General features: G+C 36.0%; 1 protein-coding gene across 2 annotated transcripts in view; it reads left to right on the top strand.

Moving 5' to 3' along the window:
* The window catches only part of KIAA1549 (KIAA1549 ortholog), a 154,748-nt gene that overhangs the window by 53,722 nt on the left and 88,946 nt on the right, over window positions 1-12,080 (top strand). For both annotated transcript variants that reach the window (XM_031939153.1, XM_031939152.1), the window contains exon 2: window positions 2,745-5,513. In XM_031939153.1, coding sequence (XP_031795013.1) covers window positions 2,745-5,513 — 2,769 coding nt within the window. The remainder of the gene's footprint in view (window positions 1-2,744; window positions 5,514-12,080) is intronic.

Here is a 12,080-nt window from a genome sequence, read left to right as displayed (position 1 = left end):
AGAAATGAAAGAAGTAAAAACAATTAATGTAGATAGTGTTGGGAGAAGAGAGATGGGATGATAGCTTTTTAAAAAAAACTTTTTTAGCTTCTGAAGCAGTCTTCTTCACTTCTCTTTTGTTCCCCATCCTACCTTAAGAATTGTTTTCTTTTTTCCCCCCTGTCTCCAGCTCTTCCCTCTGTTCCCTTTTCTGGTTCTTCATGCCTAATTTCCTTTTGAACATGTCCAATCGGATGGCCTACTGATTTCTTCTTCTCTACTCTTACCCAGCTGTTTCTTATAAAGGAAACACTACTAGAGTTTAGAAGCTGTCCATTGCTGAAGTTCATTCGGAAGACTAGGGGGGAAGAAGCTGGTCCCAAACAGTAGGACTAATACTGAGCAGAGAGGTGACTAGTGGATAGAGTGCTGGGCCTGGAGTCAGAAGATTTCAGTTCAAATCTGTTCTCAATTACTAGCTTTCTGGCTGTGGGTAAATCACTTAATCCTGTTTACTTCAGTTTCCTTACTTATAAAATGAAGTGGAGAAGGAAATGGCCAACTACTCCAATATCTTTGCCAAGAAGACCTCCCAGGGAGACACAAAGAATCAGATAAGATTATACAACAACTAGAACTAAAAAGAACACTAGCACAATCTCTGTATTGGGGTAGAAATAGGGACTGGATTTGTGATATCATTAGTATAGGGAATTCTTGGATGAGAAAACTCCTTTAACAAATGCAGGTTGGCATCCCCTGTGAAATTTATATAGTCTTAGAGAATTTTCTATAATGCTGAGAAGTTAAATTATTTGTTTAGGATTAAAATCGCTGCATATTGTCAAAATAAGCCTTGAACCCAGGTTTCCCAGATTGAGACTAGGTCTATATCTATTGTACCATGTTGCTTCTCTTTGTTTTTTCTTGTCACTTTTTTTTGTTTTGTTTTGAGGCAAGGTGTTAAGTGATTTGCCTAGGGTCACACAGCTGGAGAGTATTAAATGTTTAAGGCACTCTTTGAACTCAGGTCCTCCTATATTCAGGGTTGACGCTTTGTACACTGTACCATATAGCTGTCTCTCTCACTCACTATGTTGAATGAGTTAAAATGCTTTTGAGCCCAGTCAACAAAGCCAGGATTTATTTGGCTTAACTATGCATATTGGTTATATTGTTCAGGTATGCATTCATAATAGATTGCTTTAAAACCAAACAAAAAAGGTCTCTATAAGAAAACAAAAAATGTCTTGTTTATTGAAAATCCCTTTCCCTTAGTGCTTTCTCTAGCTATTAGTAGTCTTTAGTGAGATGCACAGCACACTTATTGTCCATACTGGTAGATAAATATATTTAATCTAGTCATATGATTGGTAGTAGCATATTGTAGAAGATTTAGAGTTGGAAAAGCTGAGTTTGGATATTAAGCCAAAGACTAATTATGTGTTTCTGGACAGATCACTTAACTTTTCTGAGTCTGAATTCACTTATCTATAAGTAGATACTAGTGTTTGTGTTACCTAGACCATAGGATCATGGTGAAAAATTATTTTGTAAACCTTAAAAGACTGTATAAGTACATCTATCACCTAGGGCTGCTTCCTGGCTCTCTATTTCCTAGCTGGACTGTTCTTACTGTAAACACCTTATTGGATTTCAGCCGAAGGTCTGCAGCAAAGGTACTACTTTCTCCTGGTCATCTTCCAGTCAGCTCTGGTCAGCTGGGATACAGTAACTAGAGATCATCTTTCTAGAAGGGCAGACTGATAGCTTTTTTGTCACAGATGAGACAATCAGTTATGGTACCCACCTAGTGAACAAAAGTCAGGCAGAAGACCCTAGGCTAAGATTAATCCAGTTTTTGGACTGGGTCTTTGTCTTTGTTCTGTATCTCTATCTTACATAATTTAGCTTACCCCTTATAGGGATCCATTAAAACTTGTTTTGGCATGGTATTCTATCAAAAATGCCAAAGAAAATCCATCAAAACTGTGTTGATCTGAAACAATGAATTTCAGCCTTACTAGGATTTTTTTGATCTTAACATTCAGAGGAAAAGTAGAAACAAGAAAAATAATCATGGTCCAAGATAATAGCTGACATACATATATAGCTTCTGTGTTTAAATATATTTTCTCATTTGGCAACTGATTGTCGCAGTAGATACAGTACTAGACCTAGAATTAGAAGTAAGACCTGAGTTCAGATCCTGCCTCAGATACTCTCTTGCTATCACATATGCTTTGTCTACCTCAGTTTCTTCACCTGTAGAATAGGAATAATAATGATAATAGCATCTATTTCCCAGGGTTTTTGTGAGGATAAATAGAGATATTTGTATAGTGCTTTGCAAATCTTAAAGCACTATATAAATACTGAGCATTATTTGAGTCTCACTGTAATCCCAATAATGCAACTATTATTTTCCCCATTTTGAGAATGTGGTTAAATGACTTGCTTGTGGTTACACAGCTAGGTATTTCAGAGGTAGAATTCTAACTCATCTGATTGACTCCAAATCTAGGACTCTTATCTCTCATTCCATGCTGCCTTACTTGGGGTTATTTTAGATTGGATACATGCTTCCTTATTTTATAATGAGGGTTTAGATTAAATAACCTTTGAGATACCTTCCAACTTTGAAATCCTCTGATTTCATGGAGACTGTTATTTGTATCTTTTCAGTGAAATATCAGTATGTACAGGCTTTATTGCCTTAGCTTGATTCTTATCGCTGACCTTACTTTTTTTTTTTCTTTTATTAGATGACCTGTCTCTGGAGCAGCGAAATCTTTCTTTATACTCTGTGGAGCTCATGTTGAAGAAGAATATGGTGCAGACTACTACGCATGCGGCCTTAGCAGAAATTGCACCAGAATCCCAGGAAAACAGTTTTCTTCATGTGGTAGTATCTTCATCTGCCACTTCTTTTGGCACAACCTTTTTTAACCAAGAAAAAATGAATCCGAATGCAGCAGAACTAAATATCTCAGTTGTAGATTATTTCTCAGTGACAACTAATGAGGCATTCCTAAATAGTGATGGATTGCTTAATTCATTTCCAGAAACACACTGGATTGCTACATCTTCTCCAGTGGCGCATGCCACAGTGAGTCTATTAGAGCCATCAAAAGAAACATTAGAAACTGTGCTAACACCTTCATTCCCAATTACCTCTTTGCACCCTAAAGATATTATAACAACTTGGCAAAGCACAACACAGCCACAGATGACGTCACTCTCTGATGTGTCCAGCCCCATTAATGTTGCCACTGAGACAGATCATTTCTCTTCGGATGGCATAGTTCTGACCCCAAGCAGCAATCTTTTGCTTTCTTCCACTGACTTTTCTGTTTATTTACCAAGTGTTGCAGTGATAGAGACTGTGGCTTCAGTAAGAGACGTTGAAAGCCTGCTGCTCACCCCTGAGTCTTCTTTACTGCAGCCACTGAGTGGTACTGTAATGGAGCAGCTAACCTTTTTCAGTTTTCCCATGAGTGAAACAACACCACTTGTTATGGTAACAAGTACAGAAAAATACCCTGAAACCTACCCTGATATGAATCAGAGCAGAGAAGAGACCTTGACTCCAAGGACCTCCCTGGCTACAAGTGTTTCACAGCCAGAACTAGCTTTTATGAGCAACATAAACTCTGCTTTGTTTTCAACTAGTCTTCCATTTGTATCTTTTCCCACACAACCAGATGATATTACAACTAATCCTTTTCTTCCTAGCAACTTCAGTGAAACATCAGAATTCCCTGGGAGTTCAATGGTACCAGGCCATAGCGGCTATACTGAATTCATAAGCCCTCTGCCCTCTTTCATACCCTTGACACAATGTCCTTATTGCAGTTTGGTTCCATCCCAGGAAGTTATCTCAACAGGTCTCATAGAGAAAGATATGGGTTCAGGAAATGATGCTGAGACATTGACCTTTTCCATCTTGCAAGCAAGTAGCAGCATGTCATTGAATAGTAAAATTGATGATTTCTCTGATTTTGAGGAAACATTTCAAGAGTTTGATACCTCTTTCCCTTCAAGACCGATAGTGTCACTGTCTTCCAGGTTCATGGAAGTCTCTGATGTGAACTTTAGTATTTCAGCTTTAATGGATGTGGTCCCAAGTAGTGCTTTATCTACATTAGTATATCAGTCCCATGAAAAACCCTTTGTAAGTTCGATACTTGACTCTGCATCTTACAGCCTCCTCTCTGTTCCTGAAACTGAAGTGTTACCTTCTGGTGCAACAGCAGCATTGGACATTACCAGTGTTCTCCTTGACTCATCTTCCTCCATCATTTCCAGTGTGACTATGTCTTCAGTTGCTATTAGAAATGAAAGTCTTTTTGAGTCTCATGATTTAGTCCCTTCAATAGAGCCATTATTTTTCTCTGATCAGACATCTGGCAGTTTTTCAGAAGATGAATCCAGAAGTACTTTGGATTTTGTATCCAATATTTTCTCAACTCCTCTTTTGAATTTCACTAGCCTGGTACCTTTATCTTCTGATATTATAACCTTGAATTCTATGATGCCAAATGATTTGTCAACATCTTTTTCTCAGGCCTTGTCAACCATGGTGGAGGCTTTTGTATCATCTGACTCTCTTAGTTTGCATTCACCTCAATTTTTGGCCAGCATCACAACAGACCTTGAGTTTTCGCAACTATGGCAAAATTCAGATCATCATTTAAATACACACCCTGTTCCATCCATAAATTATTCTGAAATAGCACCATCATCAAGTTTCTCATCTCATACCTTTGGATTTTCTGAAGCATCATCAATTTTACAGCCAGATTTTGAAATTTACAATACCTCAGTTTTCACAGAAACTACCTCCTACCTTGAGTTTTCATCCATTTCCCACGAATCTGTAGTTTCTACACTATTTGCCCCCAGTTTTGAGTTTACTCCCAGTATTTCAGTCTTTGGAACTCAGTTGCCATCACATTTGACTGTTCTTCAGATGACATCTTTTTTAGCTGAATCTTCAATGATATTCTCAACACCTACTCCTTTAGATGAGCATACCAGTGCTACAGATGATTACAAATTTGTTTCCTTGTTTTCTCAGACCATTTCTAGTACTGTATTATTACCTATAACTGATATATCCTTATCACCATCATCTCTATCTCCAACATCCTCATCTATATCTGAGTTTATCCTCTCACCTTTATCTACAGAGCCATTGTTTGTGGGCTCATCATTTGTACCCACAGAGTCACCCAAGCCTTTAAACACTATATTTAGCCGACCTAATGTGAGTGCTGCTACTGTTGATACTCCCCTCAGCCACAAAACAACAAATCAGAGTCCAAATGAAAGTAGCACTCCTCCTGCCCTATCATCCACTCATTCTGTGGACCCTTTCACTCATCCTGTGGACCCCGTCATTCATCCTGTGGACCCTGTCACTCATCCTGTGACTACCACTGAAACTCTGGTTGAAACTCCAGCCTTGATAACTACCAAACAGCCATATGTGTGTGATATCACAGTTCCTGATCCTTACTTGATCACAGCTGGTAAGTGTCTTTGTGGAGTCATGTTTTTGGTTAAACTGATCTTTTCTAGTTCACATTAGAAGAAAAAGTCATGATGCCAAAACATGGTGGCTACACTGTAAATTAGCCTACAGATATTTTAGCAGTCTTTGAATCTCTTCCTTGGTTTTGTTCTTCCTCTCCTGTAAACTCACAGTGATGGAAATATGGAGATCTCTGATTTCCTGGGTAGTGAATTATCAATGGAGGAAAGTTCTAGGGAACTCCCTGAAACACATGAAGGTTAAGCTCTTTGACAATTTGAATTCAAATCTTCCTGATTCCAAATTCCATCAACAATTCCTTGCCAAATTTAGACTCACATTATAGATAGAGATAATAATTAAATCTGTTATTTCACTGGGAAGAAGTTAAATAACTTGTCTAGAGAAGCAGAATTTAAACTCATGTCTTTCTAGCTTTGAAGCTGGCCTTCTAGTCATTCTGCCACAGTGATTCTCATATTCATGGATACGATGATAAAATAAATAAATTGTTACATATCTAGCATAAACTATTAGTTACCATGAGTGAGAGGATAAGGGCAACAATATATTTGTATTGTCATAAATATATACATGCTTCCTTGAAAGAAGGGTATCTTTGATCTAACATTCTCTGGGTATTCCCTTTGGTTGCCACTGGAAATCTAAGGAAAGAAAAATGGAGAAATTAGTCATCCCCTTATTCTGTTACTACCTCTAATCTGATTCTTATGTTGGTATGAATTAATTGATTAAATGTTCAGATTAGTAAAATTTTCTCTTTGTTAGTTGTTAATACTCTCTATCATAATTCAAAATGCATTTGATGGAGCAAAAGATCATAAGGATTATGGTAAAGTAATATAGGTCACTTAATATAAATCAGTAACTCCTCACTTTTTCCTGATAAATAACTTTTGATGTTCCTGAAAATAGGTCCAATGAAAAATGCTTAAATAAATAACAGTTAATGGAAGACTTTTGTCTATACTTGTTTTGTCTTTTATTCAGTAAGTTTCATTCAGGAGGAATAGGGGAAATAGAGATTGTGGAGAATAAGGAAGCAGGTAAAATTATTGGAGGAGAAGAGAAGAGAGGAATGTAGAGACAGAGGACAATGTGAAGATGGAGGAGGACAAAAGCAATTGAAGAATAGAGTTATAGAGGAAAATAGAAATACAAGTAGAGGCAAAAGAAATGAGAATAAAATTATTGGCCATTTCCTTTGCTCTCTAGTTATCCTTACCCTCACCCCCAAGGCAGTATAAACTCCTTACTCTCCTCACCCTGTTCCTGCCTCTCTTAGAAATGAGCCTTCACCAGTCCATGTGATGATCATTTTAAAAAGCAGAGCAAAATCTTTTTTGCTCACTACAATTATGACATTTCTCATTGAAATCAATTTGAATATTCATCTTATTTTTTAAAAATCATTACTTAACATTTTGTGGTGTATCAAATGGAAACTCTGGTTTCAAGTTCACTTTATTTCAGTTCTTGATTTAAATGGCTTGCCCTAGCTGAAACAGATAACCCACAGAGATACATAGATCCAAATCAAAGAAGTACAGTTTTTATTGTCCTTGCTAAAGTATGGTTTTTCTCTTGTTAGTTCTGTCCTCCAGTTATGCAAAAAATGAATGCAATTTCATCCTTCTGTTATTATCCTTGATGTTTAAGGAGGGGCGGGGGCGGCAGGATATTAGGGAGGGGTTTGGGCAGGTGCAGGAGAAGCTTGAATGTGGAGCTGGGGCCAGGAAACATAGGGTACTGCTTTTGTCTCTCTAGGAAGAAGCATGTGCAGTTGTTTGTCCCACATTCCCCACAGTGGGCTGTTCAGGAAAGGAAGGGGGAGAAGTTGGAAAGAATTAGGCTTGGTCTATCTGCATGCTCAACACTTGTATTGCTTTCTAATATTTTCTATGCAACCCCCTAGAGTTTCTTTTTTCTTTTTCCCTCTCCTTTTCTCTGTCCCTCTCCTTCTTTCTGTCCCTATTTTCTTTATTCCCTTCCCTCTCTGTCTTTTTGTTTTTCTCTCTCCCTCTTTCCCTATCAGCCTTCCTTTCTCACTATCTACTAAGTTTCCTACAAACAAATAGAAGCCCTTCCTTATATCAAATAAAAATAATAAAAGAATATGTTGGCTTTCTCAGACCTCTTATGAGGAAAGGATCTTGTACATATTAAAGCTGTAGAAATGAGTTATTATTTTTATCATTTTAATTACCACCTTTACTTACGTGTAATATATCCCTAGGCTTTCTTTTTTAACTTTTCATTCTCTCCATTCTTCAAATTAAAAAATCAAACATACAACTATTCTTAGATCTTTAATTCACATTCAAATTTAAATACCAACTTTTATCTCAGTGTGGATGGGAAGCGATTATTTTTTTAAAGGAGGTAAAGCCTTAAACTAAATTTATAAAACTCTGAGAAACAGATACTATAATTATCTCCATTTTATCACAGTTAAGTGACTTGCCCTGGGTCACACAGCTAAGTTTATGATCTTAAGTTTTCCTGACTCCAGGACCAGTACTCTGTCCACTGCATTACTTAGAAAGCTATTGGCTTTATTTTTTTTTTTTAAGGTTTTATAAGATCTTTAAATAATCTCATTTGTGCCTCAAAAAAAACCTAAGCCTATGATGTGATTTGACAACAGTGACATGATCATATCCAGCTATTGGCTCTGCAGCACTTTGATCTCAAGCAAGTAATCATTCATTCATTTAAGGGAAATCCATTAAGTACCAGTGATCAATGCCTGAGCTGTAGACCTGTCAATCAGAGCCATAGATATATCTTCAGGGGAATATAGAACTACAGGGGAAGGAGTCTGAAGATCTAAGAGGCCATTTCCAGTAAGTTGGGAGAGACCGTGATCATTCCAAGAGAGACCTATTCTTTTCTGGAGGATATCTTTCTGTTTAGTGACTCTTAGCAGTGAAGTGGTCCTATGCAAAAGATGATTTTGTTTCTGGGATGGGGGAATTCCCTTTACAAGTAACAGTTTTGGACTATTAAGAACTTTACCAGGGCAACTAGTTGGTGCAATGGATAGAACACCAGCTCTGAAGTCAGGAGGACCTGAGTTCAAATATGATCTCAGACACTTAACACTTCCTAGCTGTGTGACCCTGGACAAGTCACTTAACTCCAATTGTCTTAACAAAAAACAAAACAAAAAAAACCCCCAAACAACTCCCACACACACTTTATCTTAGGGATCTTGTTTAGCTATTTAATTTCGGCAGCTTCTAGTTCATTTGCTAGACAGTGAAGCAATTTGAGTCACTCTTGAATTCATCTATGGTAATGTTTTTTAACGGCTTTCTGTCTGCTTTCTTTCAATTCAACAAACTTTTATTTTTACTAGTGAAAGCCTTAATATTACTTTGCATGTAGTTAGTCTTACAACAAGGGCTTATGTTCCTGGCCCATCTTGTACAAACTCCTCCTTGAACCGATAGTACTCATCATCTACCCTAAACTAAATTTAAAAAATCAGGTCCGCACTTTATTATTGGTTTTCAGTTACAACTTACTAAAGCCTCAATCCTGCCTAAATACATCACTTGCTGATCCATGGGATCGACTTGTGAACAGAGTACCTAATATCTAATAAAAATATGTGTAAGGCACGATGATAGATTCTGGAGAAGGAAAATAAAAATCAGATTTTACCCTCAAAGGACTTAATGAATACTAGACAAGCCTTGAATTCCAGGCAGGGCTTTTTGACTTAGGTTGGGACATATTTGAATAAGAGAGTGAAATCAAAATTATATTTTAAAAATATTATTTCTAAATATATGATATTGTATAGAAGGGGTTGGAAGAGAGAAGAGATTAGAGGCTGCATGTCTACTTATGTCTTTGTTAATATTTCACTTGTTGCTTTATTTATAGCTAGATATTAAGCACATAATATGTGCCAGGCACCGGGAATACAAATAAAACAAGATGGTCTCTACTCTCAAGAAACTTCTAATAGAGAAAGGCAAAACATAATGAAGATCTTGAAAACTGGGGGAAGGGAAGAGGGGGGTAGTTATGCAGGAGCAAGTTAATTGATGAAGAAGCAGAGTAACCCATAGAGTTAGTTAAGCTAGGAGGAAAGTAAAAAACATTGCTGGAGCCCCTCAAGAAATGGAGATCCCAGCCAGAATCTCACCATTCAAAAGAGCAGGTCTTAGTGTAGCATGACTACCATCCCTAGGTAGTCAAGGCAGCTGGTAAGGAGATAGTGCAGTCCAGAGAATGAATAGAACTGTGAGTGAATAAGAATTTATAAACAATGGATCCTGACATTAGGAATAAAAAAAGAAGGAATAAAGAATTTGTGCCAACTACTATGCTCTTAGCCCAAACTAAGCAATTTGCAAATATGATCTCATTTGAATGGGAGGGAGAGGTGCTGGTAGGGAAAAATCAATACATACTAATGAGCCTGGATATTGGTCAGTTTGACGGAAAAGTCAAAGATGATTTTGAGTTTGAGGGTTTCAAATATATTGGGATATCAGTGGTTTGGCTGAGGGAAAATATTAGGAGACAGATGTAGGAAAAATTCCATATATTTGTGGTTAGAGGCCTCAGGTCAAGAAATCAAGGCTAGAGATAGAGATTAAAATCATCCCTACTAGAGAATATTCTGTCAAGCTGTGCAAGAGTATGATATTACCAAAGGATGATGTTGATTCATTAGAATAATTAGCTTTTATATAGCAATTTATAAATATCATCTTATTTTGTCCTTATAACAGTTATTGTTCCCATTTTATGGATGAGGAAATTGAGGCAGAGAGAGGTTAAGTAATCTCCTCAGAGTTATACAGATAATAAATATCTGAGCCATATTTGAATTCTAGTCTTGACTCTAGGAGCAGTGCCCACATTGTTGCAAAAGCATGGTTCATTGGAAGGCACATTGGTAAGGGCAGATAAAAAGAGGTAGTGATAACAGAGACAGAAGTGAACAAATACTCTCATAGCTTGCATCTCCATAGAACCTTAAGGTTTGCAGAACATTTGGTATATACTATGAATGAATGACTTTAACTTGGGGACAAAAATACCTGAGCAACAACTTAATAACCATTTTCAAGCATATGAAATATTGCCTAGTTGTTAATGTTCTGCAAAGAACAAAACTAAGGAAAATTGAACAACTTAGAGAAATAAACTGCTTTACTTTGTGGTGATTATGATCACAAGTGGGGTTTGAGGTTTTGGTCAAAAACCAAGAGGATTCTTCTTTTTTTAATGGTCTTCTGTAGGACTTTACCACAAATCTTTTTTTTAAAAGGAAATCTGTGTAAGAGCATTTAGAGAAACCATGCCATTTTGTATTACAGTGTCATCTATATGCTAATTATACTTTTTCTATATACCCAAGTAACTTAATCCCAAGTTATATAATTTTTTTGGTAGTGCTAATTTAGAGACTTAAAGGAAATCTAATTGGTTAGAAAAGATATGTTACGTTGATATAAAAGTGAAAACATCTAATACTTCTAAAACTTGATGGTGTAACTTAATATCTTTATAAATAAATTAATAATAACAATAAGTAATAAAATAATCATGAATAATAAATTAAGGCAATGTAATTTTTCATAAGGCAAAAGGAATAATAAGCAGATTTTGTTATTCTGTCATAGTTCACTATCTTCATATCTTTTTGACTCTCTTTTCTCCTTTCTTTGCTGCTTCTCTCCTTCATTTTTCCTTTTTTTATTATTCTTTTTTTTATTTTTCACTTGTGTTCAATACACACACACACACACATACACATTTCAATAATCTACAGGTTATAACCCATAAACCATTTCTATTCTATTTCCATTTAAGTGGAAGGTAGGAAATTTATTCCTGAATAATGGAATTATAATAATAATTCATTTATATACTTTATAATAATATAAATATGCCATAAGTAATCTATTATCTTGTTATATACTACATATAATATGAATTTAATAGTATAAATAATTATAACAACTCATTTATATGCTATAATATAACAGAAAAAGAATTGTACACATAACTATAACTTTCTATTGTGTTCAGATTGCATTTTTAAAAAATGAACATAATAAATTCAACATGTTATTTTCCAAGCTATCTTGCTTTTCTGTCTCTTTCTATCTCTCTCTGCTCTCTTTGTGCTTTTAACAATGACCTCATTTCTTTTTCTTTTCTTGGTATCTCCCCTGTTAGTTCCCCCTACCTCTCAAATTCATCAACTCTCAGCAAACAGGTTTTTTTTAATACCTTCTTCTGTATCAATAAGTATAGACAAACAGAACAAATTAACACATTGACTATGCCTAAAAATGTACATCTCATTTTATCCCTTGTCTTCCCTTTGTCCTTGTCTTTTATGATGAGAAACATGCTCATCTTTGGTCATCTGAAATAATGATTGGCTATTGCATGGATTGTTGTTTTTCTTTTTTAATATTATAATTGTTATAAATTGTTATTCTTAATTAGATATTGGTTCCACATCCCCACCCTGACTCTTGAAATTCAGTACTCTAAGATGCCTGAGATC

This window comes from Sarcophilus harrisii, chromosome 5 (genome assembly GCF_902635505.1).
Source record: "Sarcophilus harrisii chromosome 5, mSarHar1.11, whole genome shotgun sequence".
NCBI classification, from domain to species: Eukaryota; Metazoa; Chordata; class Mammalia; order Dasyuromorphia; family Dasyuridae; genus Sarcophilus; species Sarcophilus harrisii.
This window is presented reverse-complemented; position numbering and strand designations above follow the sequence as displayed.